The sequence below is a fragment of the Mastomys coucha genome, unplaced genomic scaffold, assembly GCF_008632895.1.
Source record: "Mastomys coucha isolate ucsf_1 unplaced genomic scaffold, UCSF_Mcou_1 pScaffold21, whole genome shotgun sequence".
NCBI classification, from domain to species: Eukaryota; Metazoa; Chordata; class Mammalia; order Rodentia; family Muridae; genus Mastomys; species Mastomys coucha.
This window is the reverse complement of record NW_022196904.1, coordinates 101,176,208-101,193,095: the sequence shown is the minus strand read 5'-3', so window position 1 is coordinate 101,193,095 and position 16,888 is coordinate 101,176,208. Positions and strand designations below refer to the sequence as shown.

The 16,888-nt window shown below is 47.3% G+C and overlaps 1 protein-coding gene across 7 annotated transcripts in view; it reads right to left on the bottom strand.

Moving 5' to 3' along the window:
- Positions 1-16,888, bottom strand: part of Mical2 (microtubule associated monooxygenase, calponin and LIM domain containing 2) — a 199,742-nt gene that overhangs the window by 46,381 nt on the left and 136,473 nt on the right. For all 7 annotated transcript variants that reach the window (XM_031387896.1, XM_031387900.1, XM_031387897.1 and 4 more), the window contains 2 exons: positions 7,060-7,240; positions 3,549-3,733 (listed from right to left, as the gene is read on the bottom strand). In XM_031387896.1, the coding sequence (XP_031243756.1) occupies positions 3,549-3,733; positions 7,060-7,240 (366 nt within the window). The remainder of the gene's footprint in view (positions 1-3,548; positions 3,734-7,059; positions 7,241-16,888) is intronic.

Genomic DNA, 16,888 nt, shown 5'->3' with positions numbered 1-16,888 from the left:
GCAACTGGGCCAAGAGACCAGAGACCGATACCCTGCCATGGCAAGCCAGAGTCTTGCCTGTTTGTAAGTAGTATAGCTCAGCATCCCCTGCCTGCCCCCCTCCAGCAGTGGAAAGTTTATCAAGACACAGAGGGATTAAGGGAGTGTTGTCTAGCTTCTTTGACACAAGGGTTTAAGTTGCTTTACACCCTCATCTCGGGAAGGATCTAAGTCAAAGAACTTAAAGGATATAGAAGGTTCCTTGGCATGCCAAGGCAGACCTGGAAATCTCTTCTTAAGCTATGGTAAAGTGTCCTAATGGGAGAAAGACCATCAAAGCCATTATCTTTTTACATTTACTCATGTGTTATAAAAAGGTAAAACTGACTTTGAACTTTGGACTTTTAATGTTGTCACAGACTATGGGGACTTTTGACTAACTAAATGTATTTTTAAATAATGGTATGGCCAGGTATGGCCCCCACAGATGCATGTGTTTGAACAAGCCTATGAGGGTCAGGGAGTGGAATGTGGTGGTTTGAGTATGCTTGGCCCATGGGAAGTGGGATTATTAGGAGGTGTGGCCTTGTTGGAGGAAGTACATCACTGTGGTGGTGGGGTAGGCTTTGAGGTCCTATGCTCAAGCTTCACCTGGTGTGGAAGAGACCCCCCTCCTGGATGCCTGTAGAAGAGAGTCTCCTGATGATGCCTTTAGAGAAAGATGTAGAATACTCAGCTCCCTCTAGAGCACCATGTCTGCCTGGACACTGCCATGATGATGATGGACTGAACCTCTGAGACTGAAGCCAGCTTCAGCTGAATGTTTTCTTTTTATAAGAAAAAAAAAGGTAGAGTAAAACCAGAGACAACCAAATAAAAAATATGTCTAGAAAGATGGAGAGGCATATTGTCTCCCCTTGGGGTTGTTGTGGATCACACTGCTGTGATCAGAGTTATATAGATCAGGAGTCTTACAAACAATACCTAGCTCTTATGTGGGTTCCTCTGAATCCACCAGGAGGCAGTGATGCAGTGATGAAGTGAGCATCTTAGCTGGTGGACCTCCATGAGATCCACGAGTGAGGTTTGCCCTGTGCTGTTTGGGAAAGTGAGGGGTTTATGCCATCACTGCGATTCATGGCACTGCAGACTGATGAAAGGAGGAGAAACTTACTAGCCAGCAGGGCTTTAGAGAGTTCAGTCTGTAGCCAGCTGGGTCTATCGCTATCAGCGTGCGGTGCCGCAGAGCATCATATAGTGGAGCGAACAGTCCCATGGGGAAGCAGGGAGAGTGGGAGGAAGAGTCTGGGGCTAAGATGTGCCAATGAGAGATACACACAGTGACCTATTTTCCCCAACCAGGCCCCACAGTCTCATGGGCTATTCAGCTATGGCCTCATTGATAAGTTAATCCACTAAAGTTAGCACCATTCATGATTTAATTAGCTGTCAATAGCTAGGGACCAAGTCTGTAACACATGAGCATTTGGTTGAGGGTAGAGGAGGGTCATGTCATATCTACACTGCAGCATCTATGTAAGAAATGTTACATTTGCATTGGGGCTTGTCTGCCAATCATTATCATGACTGCTCAAGACCGAATCAACAGACAGATGGAAGTCAAAAGATCTACCCATTTTTTCTCTTTGCTCAGTAATTCATTGTAGAATCAAGTTGGCTTTATTCTACTGTCAAGACCAAATTCCTCTAGGTTGAGGGCCAACCTGTAATTCACAGAGTCAGGTCTTGGCATGCCCTTCCCTGCCAGCACAAGGTGCCTAAAAAAACAGACACTGGCAGCTATTGTTAAGGACACGACACCTCTTAACATCATTTATTTGACATAAACAGAAGCTTTCTGCAGAGTTAAGCATTGTGTTGGTTAGGGTTTTGCAAATTTGACAGAAACCAAGACATATCTGGAAAGAAGGAATCCCCCCCCCATCAGATTGGCCTGTGGGGGCTAATGTAGGAGAGCCCAGCCCACTATGGGCGGTGCCATCCTTAGGCAGGTAGGCCTGGGCTGTATATGAACGATAGCTGAGTAAGCCCAGGGAAGAAGGCCAGTAAGTGTTTCTCTATGGCCTCTGCTCCGTTTCCTGTCTCCAGGTTCCTGTCTTGGGTCTCTGCCTTGGCTTCTCTCAATGACAGAGAATAACCTGTCAGCCAAATAAACGCTTTCCTTCCCATGCTGTGTTTGGTCAGTGTTTTATCATGGCAGCAGAGACATAAGCTCAGACAAGCATTGAGAAAAGCCGTGTCCGCACACACCTACAAACCAATGTTTTTCCCCTTCACCCGTGAGAGCAACCATCTCTGGGTTTCCTTTGTAACAAGGGCTGTTTAGAAGATGGCCTGCCTCTCTGGAGTCTTTACCTCCTATACTGGCTTTGTTATTCTGGATCTAGAAGCTTTACTTTTCATGCAGACAAATGCATAATTCTGATTTACAGCTTCCAGGAAAGGTGCTTTAAAGTCCCAATGAGGAGTGAGGAAAAGCAGAGAAAAGGGTGAACAGCAGGGAGACTTCCCATCTGTCAGGGTTAGGGTTAGGATTAGTGGCTAACTCTGCATTTTAGGATTACAGGCATTAATCACATACTGTGCCTGTCCACTGCCTAGTTCTTAAAGGCTCACATTGAAGGTTAAATTCAGAATCTCCAAGGCTTGGAAATGTCTATACAAATTTCCCTGTTTGTTTCAGCCCAGGGCTTCCCAGGCTTGGTCTTTTGGGAAACTCCACACAGGTGAGAGGAAGAGCTGGAGATTCTGCTCTTGGCCACCAGAGGGCAGTGCAGGACAAGCTGACCACCAGCTCTCACAGGCTATTAAAGGTGGCAGATTTCTATTGCCATGTTTCTCCCCAGGCCCTGCCAGGGTCCCCAGGAAGTCAGAGGACATCTTGATTTGCTCATATGTTGCTGAGTCAAGAGCTGGGCTACTAAAGGCAAGTTCTTAGGTGGCCTGAGCTTAGCGACTAGGGTCACCAGCCCCTGGCCACATTGCTCACTGGCTGGAGACCACAGCATACATATCCTGCAGAATGAGCTGTGTGCTACTCACCTCTCAAGTCAGCCTGGAGATGGAAAGGGGTCATTTGTAGAAAAGGTCCAGGTAGAAAAAGTACCTTCATTACCTTATAGGTCAACTTTGGGTGCACCTCACCTATGCTCACCCCCCTCCACACACACTAGTAATGTCTCCTGTGCCACCCTGAGAGGGGCATGCTCAGGTAGGTGGTTTAGGAGACTGACTTACTTATGGTCGCATAGCAACCAGGCCCATGTCCCTACTTTCAGAAACTATGGGATACTGGAGGGCCTCTCAGACACAAGGTTCCAGGCAAAAAGAAACATGGATTTCCTTATCTATGACAGCCAATGCTACCCAATAGCAGCCCAGAACTACTAAATGTTTGTGAATCCAAAGCTTCTGGAGACAGAGTCCAGGTCTGGTCCCGACCACTCCCCTGTGTGTACTTCATTCACTACAGATTCCATCCCCTGGGATTTGTGGGTCCCTGTTCCACTCTGTGTCCCTGAATGAAGCCCGGAGGGCCCTTTACTCACCAGGCATAGCTTGTGGCTCTTCATGGTGTAGTGGTAGAGAGACTGGTTGAGTCAGGGTCTCCCGCAGGGAGATGTGCCGGGTTAGGGGCTTTGATAGAGGTGGGGATTCCAGAAGCTGGGGTCCTTCTTCACAGGCCTCTGCATAGGGGGCTGTGGTGCTGCCACAGTCGGATTCTGTATCAGAGCTGGAAGAAGGAAGAGGAGGGTGGTCCAGAAGCTCTAGACATCCCCCCTACCCCTCCACAACCCGTGCCCCACTCATGAGCCCTTCTCACAGTCCTTGGGGCCTGGAGCAGAGATGTCAGCTCAGCTACCTCTATGCCTGGGCCCAGACTTAGCTCTGCCATATCCTTAATTATGTCCCCTTCGATTTCTTAACCACTGAGCCATCTCTCCATCCCCTTCGATTTCTATGTTAAAAGGGCAAACCCAAATACCTCAGTGCGTGACTGCTTTTAGAGAGAGGACCATTAAAGAGGTGATTGAATTAAAATGAGGTCATTATGGTGGGCCCTAATCCTATGACTGGTATCCTTCTAAGAAGAAACTGGGATATAAATGCACATAGAAGATAACTGCCATTATAAACAGAAGGTGTCAATGACAGGCCACGGGAAGGCTTGTGACAGACCCTTTCCTAAGAGTCCCCAGGAAAATTCTCCTTTGTCACCCTTTTATCTCTTACTCGTGTGACAGTTTCCTCCGATTCTGAAATATTCCATCCTTCAAGGAAGCTTCTTAAGCAGGAAGGTTGTAACCCAAAGTAGCTACAGGAAGTCCCTGAATCTGACTAGATTCACTAGACTCTTCCCTGCCAGAGTAAGCAATAAAAGCTGAGAGTCCCCTTCAGATGATGATGATAATGATGATGATGATGATGATGATGTGTGTATGTTTATGTGTAAGAGAGAGAGAGAGACAGAGAGAGAGAGAGAAAGAGAGACAGAGAGACACATAGAGAAAGATCTGAGCAGCCAAGACAACTCAGAAAAGCTTAGCTGCAAAAAAAAAAAAAAAAAAAAAAAAAAAAAAAAAAAAAAAACGGCTCTGAGACCAGTCTACTGGGAAGGAGCAGAAACCAGCTAAGCTGCCCAGGAGAGGTTTAGACCAGCCTGGGTGCCTGGAAACAACACTCTCCAATCTGCAGGCTGTGTAGCACACTCCAGGCCCCCAGCTTTGTGAGCTGTCACCCACACTAGGGTGAGCTGTCTTTGAGTCATTTCTGCTCCTAAAGTAAACCTCACCCATATTCCTGTAGGTAGCAGCAATGAAAACTCCTAGTTCATCAAGTTGGACTTTTGGGTTCCCTACCTGGGGTGACTAGACGTGTGTGCTGCATCTCCCCAGAAAAAGCCTTGTCATACAGCATACCCCAGCCCCAGAGTGTGAGACAACACTTCCATGAGGCTCTCAGACTGGAGCCCTTTGCCTGGACAGTCCCAGCAGGTCACAGTGTTGGATGGAACAGAAGGAAGGTCCCAGCCCAGGCTTCCTGAGTCATCTTAATGAAGGCTAGTCTGACTTTCCTTCCTCCCAAGCCATGGCTCCAGGGCTGGGGGTGTAGGTAAGTTGGAGGAGTGCCTGCCTAGCATGCACAAAGCCCTGGCTTCAGTCCTCAGAACTTCCTAAACAGTATGGTGGCATGCGTCTATAATTTCAACACTTTGGAGGTGGAGGCAGGGGCATCAAGATTTGAAGACGAGCCTCAGTTATATAGTGAGTTCAAAGACATCCTGGGACTCTGCCCCAAACCAAACCAAACCAAAGCCACTACGGAAACAAAGGTCAACAAGAACTCTGCTGCTTAGCTCTTGGGGCCAAACAAACGCATCTCTAGGGACCTAGTTCCTAAACTACGGAATGGACACATGGCTTTCCTCAGTCAGCATGGCTGCATTGATGGGCATGTTGGAAAGAAAAAGTGCAGGGATTTAAGTTGTAGAGAAGGGGGCTTCTCAGAAACTACAGACTCAATGCCCATCTGTGGACCCAGTGTCAGTACAGGACGCACCCCAGTCAGACCCAATGGGCCCAGCACAGAGTGCTCGGCCTTCACACTATTTGCATTTTCTTTGCCCCCGGATGCCTGGAGAAACATCTGTACCATCCATTCAGTAATTCAGGTCCAGACTGGGAGACACCCTGGTGTTGTTCTCTTCCTCTCATGCTTAACTTATCAGCAAATCCATCACTATAGTTCTGACCTGTGCCCACCCAGGGGCCCCCAGGCCCCCACCAGGTCTCCTTGCCTTTGCTCTCACCCATCCTGTCTCATCTGCTCTCCACACCAAAGCCTGTAGACATCTAAAAGTTGTTAATGATGTGATATTAATGAACTTAACTCTCTTTCAATTATTCCTAGAATAAAATATAAATTCTTTACACTCTTCATAACCAGCCTGTTCTCCCTCTTTCCTTCCCTCCCTCCCTCCCTCCCTCCCTCCCTCCCCTCCTCTCCTTCCTTTCCTCCTTCCCTCTATTCTTTCTGTTGCTAGGGATTGAGTCCTAGCCTGGTGAATGCTATATAAGTGCTCTACCACTGAACTACACCATAGCTTCCCAGTATAACCCCTCCTTCACCCTCTTATCAGCTTCTGGCCACACTGACCTTTCATTCTGTTTGTATACCATTCCCCCTGCTCTAGCTGACAGCCAGCTAGATCCAGCTAGACCCATCTGGGTGAGCCCAGCCTGACCAGCACTGTCTCACAGAGGCCCCTTCCTTAGCTCTGGCCCACATGTGAGGAAGGAGAGTAACCCACTCGCTCTGGGGCCACTTTGGCACTCAATCACTGTGGGACTCAGTAACCGACAGATACCTTTCCTGGCCACCCAGTCTAACGTAGCCATCCTGACCCTGTTTATAACATGCCTCCACTTTCTCTGCCTGAAACATATGTGGTATTTTTCTTGTTTAATGTTTCCTTGTTTCCATGGCTGTCTACCCAGGGAGTGGAGGTGTCTGATAGCAAGGACCTCACCAGGGTGCATGAGTCACAGTTACACATGCAGAGTCTAGGCATTAATAACTTTTGCTTGCTTTTCTGAATGCACTCAGTGTACGCGGGGGCCTGGAGAGGCCCGAAGGCTGCTCTTCTCATAACCACGGTTGGTGTGGATTGTACGCTGGGTGTGCAAGAACTGTACTTTCTCCTTTGCCCTTCTTGGTATCTCCATCACCATGTATCACATCTTAGTATGGGAGGGCCTGTGACAGCTGCCACTCATCTGCAGCCCTTAGTGCATGGCAGTGGACTCCTGGGGGAAGACTGTAGAGCCAGGGCCTTTCCCTGCTCGGAGAAAATGACTATATAGCAGATTTACTGTGCACCAACCCATATTTGGCATGTGTCAATTCATTGAGTCTTAGAGTTCCTTCAGAGGCAAGCCGCTATTACAGTCCCTTTAACAGATGAGGAAACAGGCTCAGTGGAGAGAAAAGCAGATCCCAAATGCAGCCTGCCCCATCCCACCCTGTTGCTGCCTCCATCCTTCAGTGATCTGGGCATACCTGCTGTCCTCACTGGTGACTAGGACACGTATAGCCAGCACGTCCTGCCCGACTGTATCCTCCTCAGGGCTGAACCTCACCGAAGTCCACTCAGATGGCCAAGGAGAGGTGGCTTCAGCTTCCTTGACTCTGGAGTTGGGCTCAGGGATACTCTTTGGCTTCTTGGGAGAGATGGGCTCATCTGCCAAGAGAATAGGGTCTATAGAGATAGCAGAATACATGGTCCCTTTCAGGGCACCGACTCTTCCAGGTGTTGAGAAGGATGCTGGTCCACACAGATGTTCAAGGACAGACCTTGCCATCCTCTGTGCCATTGCTGAGGGCCACCTTTCAGCCCAGCAAATGATCCAATGCTTAGGGCACTCCTGATGTGTGTAAAGCATAAATACATACACCATCCCATTTAATCTGGAGGGAGAAGCTGAGATGCTCCCAGGATCCACTGCAGGCTCACACCCTCTGGATTGCTTTGTTCAAACTGCCTCTGCCAGGCTGTTGTTGAGCTCAGGGGTAACATCTTAGATTTCACCTTAAAAAAAATTGTTTCCACCAGACATGGTAGCACACACCTTTAATCCCAGTGCTCGGGAGGCAGACACAGAGGATCTCTGTGAGTTTTTTAGGCCAGTCTAGTCTACACAGTGAATTCCAGGCTAGCCAGAGCTACATAGTGAGACCTTGTTTCAAATCAAAACCAAAACAAAAAACCCCAAACCAATCCCATCCCCCAAAATGTTTCTATTTTCGTGTGTGTGTGTGTGTGTGTGTGGTATATACACATGCATGTATAGATGATTTTAGATGTGTATGGGTACATATATATAAGTATGTGTGCATATGGAGGCCTGAGGTTGACATCTAGCCCCATACTTGATGCTCTTCACCTTATTCATTAAGGCAGGATCCTGCCACCAAACGTAGAGTTCAGAGATATGGCTAGTCTTGCTAACCAGTAAAATCTGGAGGCTGCCTATCACCATCTTCTGGGGCTGTAATTACAGAGGGGCCACCACTCTCACCTGGCATTTCTGTGGACCTAAACTCAGGCCCTCATGCTTACATGGCGAGCTCTTTAACTACTGAGTCATCTTTATAGCCCTTCAGCTCGCAGTCTTATTGACCTTGTGACCCAGCCTGTCAAGTCCTTCTAGAAAAGGATCCTCTCATCTCCCAGACAGCTCTGCCCAGATTCTTGGTCCCTTGTGCTGGTCTTGTCTATACCCAGCCTCTGGTTTCACCTGCTCCCATGATTCTCAATGACCCGAAGCAGAGAGGATTCTGGGATTTGTGTCTGAAGCCTTCCCCTGCATCTAGATATGTGTCTCTTGTTGTTGACTTGACGTCTTTGTGTGGGTGTCTAGCAGACACAGCACATGCAACAAGTCCTTCATCTCCACTCTCCTCAACTCCTGTTCCACCCATCACTGTGCCCAGATCAGTCTGGAGCCTCCAAGAGCTAAGGTGGCTTAGGTTGGCACCATAATAGCATCTTTGATTCCACTCTTATCCTTCACAAAGCCCTCTCTGTAAGTATAGATGGTCCTTCCTTCAAATAGGCCAGCAATGGACTCTAGGTGGTTAGGTTGGCATTATAATGGCATCCTTGATACCACCCTTTCTTTCATTTTTCATAAAACCCTCTACCAGTGCTGATAGCTCCTCCTTCAAATGCACCAGGAATGAACTCTCTTCGCTGCCACTTCTTTGGCTCTACTACATCTTGTCCAGATGATAAAAAAAATCATCTCTACCTGGACCCTCATCCCTTTCCTGCTGAGCTCTATCTTTCAATAGAATCAACACATAAAAATGTAAGTTGGAAGATGTCATACCTGCTCAAAATCCCCGAGAGGTCTCTCATTTTTTTTTTTTCTTTTGGTTCTCTGTGTAGCCTTGGCTGTCCTGGAACTCACTCTGTAGACCAGGCTGGCCTCGAACTCAGAAATCCACCTGCCTCTGCCTCCCAAATGCTAGGATTAAAGGTGTGCACCACCACCACCCGGCTAGAGGTCTCTCATTTTTTACTCTGCAGTTAAGAGGAAAAGTCTCATCTAATTTACCTCCATGGCCTCCGTGCCCTTACCGCCTCACGTTGTCCCTTGGCTTGCTCTGTTTCTGTTGTGTTACCACTGTGCTGTTCCCTTGGGACTTCGGAGAGACACCATCTCAGGCCTCTCATGTTGCCCTTGAGTCTGCAGTCTCTGACCTTGTATCCAGTGCTTATCACGATGAGTGCTATCCCTGGACTTCACTGCCTGCTAGCTTTGGTCACTTGTCACCTTCTCAGTGTTGAGTTGTTCTGCTAAATGTGGCTACACACTCAGCAGGCTCTGTGCCCCTTTATTACTCCTCATAGTGAATCTCGCCTTCTAACAAGCTGTTTAATTTCCTTTTGACTTTGTTTGTTGTCTCCTTCCAGGACTAGGATGTGGGCAGAGCTTTGTTTTGCTTGTTGCTGGAATCACACTTTGTAAAGCGGGTGCTTGTGAGGGGCCTGTGGAGTGAATGAGTGCATGAGCCCAACTCTAGCCTGGCCAGTGGCTGGTTGGTGAGCCTTCTCCTGCCACAGGAAAGCAGCCTTCCAATTTCTTCTCTAGAATTAAACCTCAGTTGAACTGGGCTCCCCTTCACTTCTCACCCTCAATATGGCTCACTGTCGTCTCTCTTTCCTGAACTTCACCTACTGTATTGGTTCCATCTGTATGTAATATACAGAAGTCTCTACCTCCAGCCCACTCACTTGTCTCTCACTTCTGGCCAGTCTTGGAAGAGCTGGGCAAGCTTTCTCTGACCCTTTATGAATCTCCTATGATTCTGATGAGACCTTTACCTCTCTACCTTCCCATTCTGAGAAAATTTCCTGGAGCCTGCTTGCTGAATCAAGTGTACAGGATTTTTTTTTTTTTTTTTAGGCTATCCTCTGGCATTTGACTCCCACCCTTCTCTACTTTGAGAGATACTTTCTTTCTGCGTCTCTCCATTGTTCCATCTCAGCCCTTAAACGCTGTATTCTTCATGCTTTCCCCCAAGTCTCTCTTCTTTTTACTCTACACACTCTCTCTGGAAGAGGCATCTGCACCATAGCTGCATTTCTTGTCTGTAAAGACAAATCAAGAAGTTCTGGGCTTTCCGTGAAGTTTTAAAATACTATAAGGTCAAATACAATGTGAGTACAGGCACAGATCCAACCTGCTGGCTCTTTGTCTAACCCCTGGTGTACGTGCAAACTTACTTGTGCACATGCATACAGATGCTCTTGTGCTAGTACAACTGTGAAGGGAAGTGCGTGTGAAATATCACTGGCTACTTTGCTAAAGTCGGTGGTGCTGGTGGAGGTGGAGGTGGTGGATAGAGTGATGGTAGGGATCGTTGTGGTGATGGTGGTGATAATAGTGGTGGGTTGGTGGTAGTGATGGTGGCTATGGTTTGGGTGGCAGTTGTGGTGATGTGGTAGTTATGGTGATGATAGTGGCAGTTTTGCTAGTGTTTATAGTGATGGTTGTAATAAGAGCAGTGGCAGCTTACTTTTATTGGACCCCTAATAAACGCCAGGAATAGTTTGAGCACTGACTTGTACAAAGTCTGTTGCACTTGTATAATCCTTCAAGCAAAGCATTTTGTGACCTCCGTTTTCTTGTTGAGATAATGGAAACACGGGGAGGTTAAGACACCCAGAGATGGCCACATGTTGCTAGGTTCTATGTCTGTGAACATGACAGAACCATTTGTTTGGACAGAGTCACACTCTGTCTTGGATTTTGTAGTCCTTCTGAGAGTTGGCAGAACATACTCCTGCCCCAGCAATGTGATGCTTGTCTGCCTCAGACCAGTGGATAGTTATGACCCAGGGCTCTGAGTGGTTTTGCCCGGTTGAGTTGTCACTCAGGTTCCTATTGAAAAAGCTTGTTTCTGATGGCTGCTGCCCTGTCAGCCTGGATCCTTGGTGGAGGGTATACAGACAGACAGACAGACCCGGAGCCTATCCTTAGACATTCAGCTTATAGAGTCATCCAGCAACCCCAAGACTTATAAAGAGAAAGCAGAAGAGGCCACACACCACTGAGATATGAGAGATGCGATCAAGGTCCTGACTGCTGGAGTGGCTTCTGGTTAGGGGCTTGAAAAAAATTCCCCTGAGTGCCACTCCCCATACCCCAATCATGGACAAAAGTTGAAATTGAAACATGTGGAGGGAACTAAAGGAATCAGGTTGCAATTGAGAATATAGAGCTCCAGCCAAAGAGCTCTGCAGAGGAAGGGCAAAGCAGGCAAGGAGACATGATGGCACTGGACGAAGTGAAGGGCCAGCCTTACCAGTTCCCAGATGCCAAGGTCACTGCTATGACATTATGGCTTGGGGTATCAGGAATAATACCCTGGCTCTTCTCCTGAACCCATCCCACTCTTCTGCCATGTCTCAAACCTAACGGGAAGCTATTCAAGGCACCCTGGACAGTGAAGTTTGCAGGGGTGATATTTCTATAGCATAGGGCCGAGCAGGGGACAAGAGAGAGAACACACTGGCTACCACAGACAGGCAGATGTCTGACTATACTGCTATGCAGGATGGCCTTGCCAGCCACAGTCCCTAGGTGGACTACGATCAGTAACAGGGAGATGAGGCATGAGGCATCAGCAGGATGACCGAGAGCTCGAGCAGGCAGTCCTTCAGTACATTACCAGGGATGTTACAACTCCTCGGGGAGGAAGATTCCCTGGCACTTTTAGTCCTTAGCAGGACATGTGTTCAAAGACTGTGGCTACTCCAGGTGCTTTTGAGAGTGACTCATCATAGTATTGTAATGGAAGCAGAGCATCCAGGAATGCTCAGAGATGAATTCATGGATGGGTAGTACTGAGCCTCTGGGTGTGCTCTCCACCATGAAGTCTAGTCTCCCTGCCTTGCTGTGGGTGTCACAGACCCAGTGTGTGTGTGTGTGTGTGTGTCTGTGTGTGTGTGTGTCTGTGAGTATGTATGTGTGTGTACAGTTCCACCTTCTTCTGAATAAAACCATGACAGATGGTGTTACTGACAGAGCCCTCTCTGACCTCAGCCAAAGCCTAAACAGAGAGAGACACATTCAGCTAAATAAACAAGGAAGTATGCCTTCCCAGATAGAGAGGCATTCTTCTGCCCAGAGAGGAAGGGAATGAGGACAAACTTTGTTCTGTGGTCCTCAGTGGAGTATACCCATCCCCATCCCAGTTCCTTCATCCTAAATCTTGAGCCAGACACCAGGGAAATGCCTGCCTCACATGCATCCCAAGATCAGACACCAGCCCCCCAGAGCAGGCTCCTTTAGGGCATCAGAGCCCTTTCAGTGAGATGAGGGTTGGAGCACAATGTTTTCCTTATGGCTCTGTGGGCTCTCTAGTAGCAAGCAAACTGGCCAGTTGTATGCTACCTGCAGGGTAGGGGCCATAGTCTTGGACTTTGGTTCTCTTTTTCCACCTCTGCCCTGTCACTAACAGGCACTGTGCCCAGTCAGTTCAGCCAGGACCAATGTCTACATTTCTCTGAGAGTCTTTGTAATGTCCTGGCAGAAGTGAAGATATTCTAAACGAGAGACATATTTGCCCTTCCCTTTGACTACTCTATTGAGACAATGGATCCCAAGAAACTGGAATCTCCCTAGAGTGCTGAGGGAAGGAAAATCTGGCGCTTTTCTCATGGAAAGAGACTCCACAAGTGCTGACACCTCGAAGATCTCCATGCCAGAGACTGCCGCCTCGACCATCATAGGAGGGGCCGCTCCTCTGGCATCCTTACTTTTTTTTTTTTTTTTTGGCTTTTAGAGACAGGGTTTCTCTGTGTAGCCTTGGCTGTCCTGGAACTCACTCTGTAGACCAGGCTGGCCTCGAACTCAGAAATTCGCCTGCCTCTGCCTTCCAAGTGCTGGGATTAAAGGTATGCACTACCACCGCCCGGCTGGCATCATTACTTAGTGTTCTATTTCTAGTTGCCCTCAATTTAAACCTAGATCTCCATCAAATCCTCAAAGATGGACTTCAGTGTGTATTGGCCATGGGATGGGGTACAGGGTTGGGGGTGAGGTGGATGGTGGTAGTTCACTAGATGTCTGTATTTTTTTTCCTAATATAGTCACATTGAATATATCTTTCTCTCTCTCTTTTTTTTTTTTGACTGTTTAATTGGCCTATTGAGGACAAGTGACTGAGTCTCGTTTGCTGGAAATCCTAGAGTCCAGGCTTTGTCCCTAATAACTCTGGTAACAAGACGGGTAGGAGAATAGTTAGAATTTCTGGAAGGTAGTTCTCCACCCCCTACCACAATCTAGGGAGGCAGGAAGGGAAGCAGCCTCAGGGTGGTGATTTCTCCTCTTTCTCAGGCTAGTGTTAGGCAACAAAGACTCTCCTCCTAGCACCTTTGGGACAGAGGGTGTGGTAGGCGTTGCCGCAGGTCCATGATGGAGTCTACACCTGGCTAGGCCTGATGTGGGTTGATGAGACAGATCTGACAGCACTTCTGGGCTACCACACAGTTGAGAGGCTGCCTGTTCCATTGAGGTAGGCCCTATGCTATAGCCTCACAAGGGCTTAATGGATCAAAGACAGCAGTCAACTCCTTAGGCCCACCCAGAGCCCAGATCATAATGGTGGGACATTCCCTACTCTACTTATTGTCTCCAAGTATCACCTGGATTCCTATGCTAGACAGTGAGGAGAGGAGAGGGAATGTATGTGGCCTGTGACAACTTGCTGAAAGTTATCTTGGTGTCAAAATTATAATGGGAACACCCTTCAATTCAGGTGCATTCCTCTGGGGTTGGAGGCCCAAACCTGCCTGCTGCTATATGGACCCTGGTTTGCCACATGATTCATGTGAGGATGACAGTCCTCGGAGGACAAGGAGGGCACGAAATGGAAGCATTGTGTAGGGATGGCACACAATGTCTACATTCTGCTCCCTTAGGGCTCTGTCCTAAACTATGGCTTGACCCCAGCAGAACCTTCCCAGCCTAAACAAACTCTTCCATCTTCAGAGAAGATTCTAGACAGATCAGGTGTGGGTTCAGGATAAAGCAGACTTAGGCATGGCTCCAGGCTTTTGAGATGAGTAAGAAGAGACTGTTGTTTGCTGTCCTTTGCTGAGGGACATGGTTAACAGGGGAGACTGTTTTGTGAAAACATTAGTGTTGGAGACTACCTGCTGGATGGAGATGCTTAAGGGATGCCCAGGAAGTCATGGCGGATGGGGGAGGCAGTTAGCAACACAGCCAGGGTCTGTGTTTCCTCTTAGTTGAAGCTCTGGCATTCCCCACACAATGCCTTTGACAGGAGGCAGGAGACAGGACTCTGGACCTGAGACCTATGTCTGAGGGGAAACAGCTGGTTGCCTTGAAGAGGCTGGGGATGAGAGTGCAAGAGAGAAGAGACGGTGCCTCTGGCATCCTCTGGGGTCTCTGACCAGTGTCCACCCACCTTGTAGGGTATCTAGAGCCTCAGCTTATCTATGTCCGAAGGAAGTCTTTCCAGAAGCAATCCCTCCAGAGAGGTGTCATCCAGAGCTCAGCAGAGCACCCCAACCGCCCAGTTCCAGGCACTGACCTGGGTTGTCTAATTGACTCCACCTTTCCAAAACCAGGTGCCAGAAGCTTCGTTAGTTCCTGGTGCACAGAAGAACTTCACTGTGGGACACAGAGGGAATGAAATTCCAGGGGACAAAACTGGGATTTCAGCAAAATCTGGGCCCTTACCACACAGGGCCCTAGAACCTACTTTGGGCCCTGGTGCTCTCTGGTCCCTCGCAGTGGAGGATATCACTGTAACTCGCCATTCTAGCACCAGTCATCTTTCTTAGGATCCTCTTTCACATCTGGGCCAAAGTTCAGAGACCCTTTTTGATATGAAACCTTGGTTGTTATATTCCCTTTCAAGAAATAGACTGCTCCTATGGTCAATCCTAAGCTGATATTTCCCCTTAAAATAGTCAACTAGGTAGGATAGCATGATTCATTTACGTTCCTTTGAAAGACAAGGGAGGACATTTCCCCAAATGCTTCCTTTTTCTTTTTAAGTGTCCACTTCTTGAATTTGTCCAAGTGGGAACTATTTGTTCACAGCCTTTACTCATTTATCCTTGGGTCATGGTTCAGGAAAGATTAACGTCATCAATGTTGCTGGTGAGGACCCACTTTAAGTGAACTCTTTGAATACTATGGCAATGAACTTCTGTGTTACTGTATTTAAGTCAGATTTTTTCTATAGTCTGATTGCATAGTTAATATTTTAATTTTTATAACTACATAATATTTACTTATTGATTGATTGGTTGATGTTTTGAGACAGGGTCTTTCTACATATTCCTGGCTGTCTTGGAACTTACTATGTAGACCAGACTGGCCTAGATCTCCCAGAGATCTGCCTGACTCTTCCTCTTGAGTGTTGGGACTAAAGGTATGTATCATCATGTCCAGCTTTCATGCTGTTTTAAAAATGTAGATAATTGGAACTGGAGAGGAGGGTCAGTCATTAACAGTACCTATTTCTCTTCAACAGGACCTGAGTTTGGTTCCCAGCATTCACATCTGGCATCTTCCACCTTTAGCTCCAGCTCCAGGGGATCCAATACCCTCTTCTGGCACTGTACTTATACATATAAAACTATACTCTGACACACACACACACACACACACACACACACACACACACACAGAGAGACTTTAACTATATTTAAAATGCAAATGGTCAAATTTGTTTCATGTTTTTCCTACATGAATTTGTTTTTGTTAACAGTTCTATAACTCAGAGAATCTAACAAATATTTAATTGTATTTACTATATATAGCACAAATTTGCCATTAGGAACTTCTTTTGGGGTGAGGAGAGGTTATTTTCTTGAGACAGGGTCTCATGTAGGCAAGGTTTTTCTTGAAATTGTTGTGTAGCTGAGGATGGCTTTGAACTCCTGATCCTCCTGTCTGCACTTCCCTAGTACAGGAGGCATGCAGAGATAGCCTGACTAGTGTAGGAACTCCTATTTAATACTTATTTCTATTAGATTACCTTAGAAATATTAAGTCTTAGGGTTGGGGAGGTAGCTCAGTGGTAGAGTGTTTGCCTACCAGAGTCTTGGATTTGATCTCTCCATCACAAAAAGTTGAGTTTTCAGTGTTTTTGAATTAAAAAATATTCTACCAAATACCAATTATGTAGGATATAGTAGTCAAGCCAAATCAAACCAAGACACTCTCTGAGAAAGCCAACCCAAACAGTTAATTAAGCTTATTTACTTAGAGGACTTTACCAGAAACTTAACATGAGGTTTCAAGACTTAGACTTTCAAGATTACCTGTATTTCCTAGCACATAGTAGGTGATCAGCAAAATGGGGTAAATAGATGAATGAGCAAGAGCATATATTAGACGAATCAGAATTAAGACACACTGAGGCACATACTTATTAAACATCAGGGAGGCACACGGACCTTTCGCAACCCTCTGCTTTGTCTTTTGGGCCTAGGATAATGCTGTGGGCAATAACTGTTGCACAGGCAAAGGAATTGGTCGTTTGTCCATCCCTCCACCTGGTTTTAGTCTCCAATAGCCTTCCTTGAATGGAAGAGAAGGAGATAGGGACCCTGGCTCATAACCTGAGGTGGGCCCGAAGGCAGACTCGAGCATCAGCAGTTGAGCTGGAGCCTAGAATCCCAGAAATGCTCTCTGGGAGATGCCAGGACCTTCATAGTTCACAGCAGGTTTCTTCTGCCAGTATTGGAAGCCCAACCATATCTGGTCTGGAAATGGCAGAAGCTCCTCCCTGGAGAGAGCTGGCACTGTCCAGGGTACTCAATGGGGACTCCAAGTCC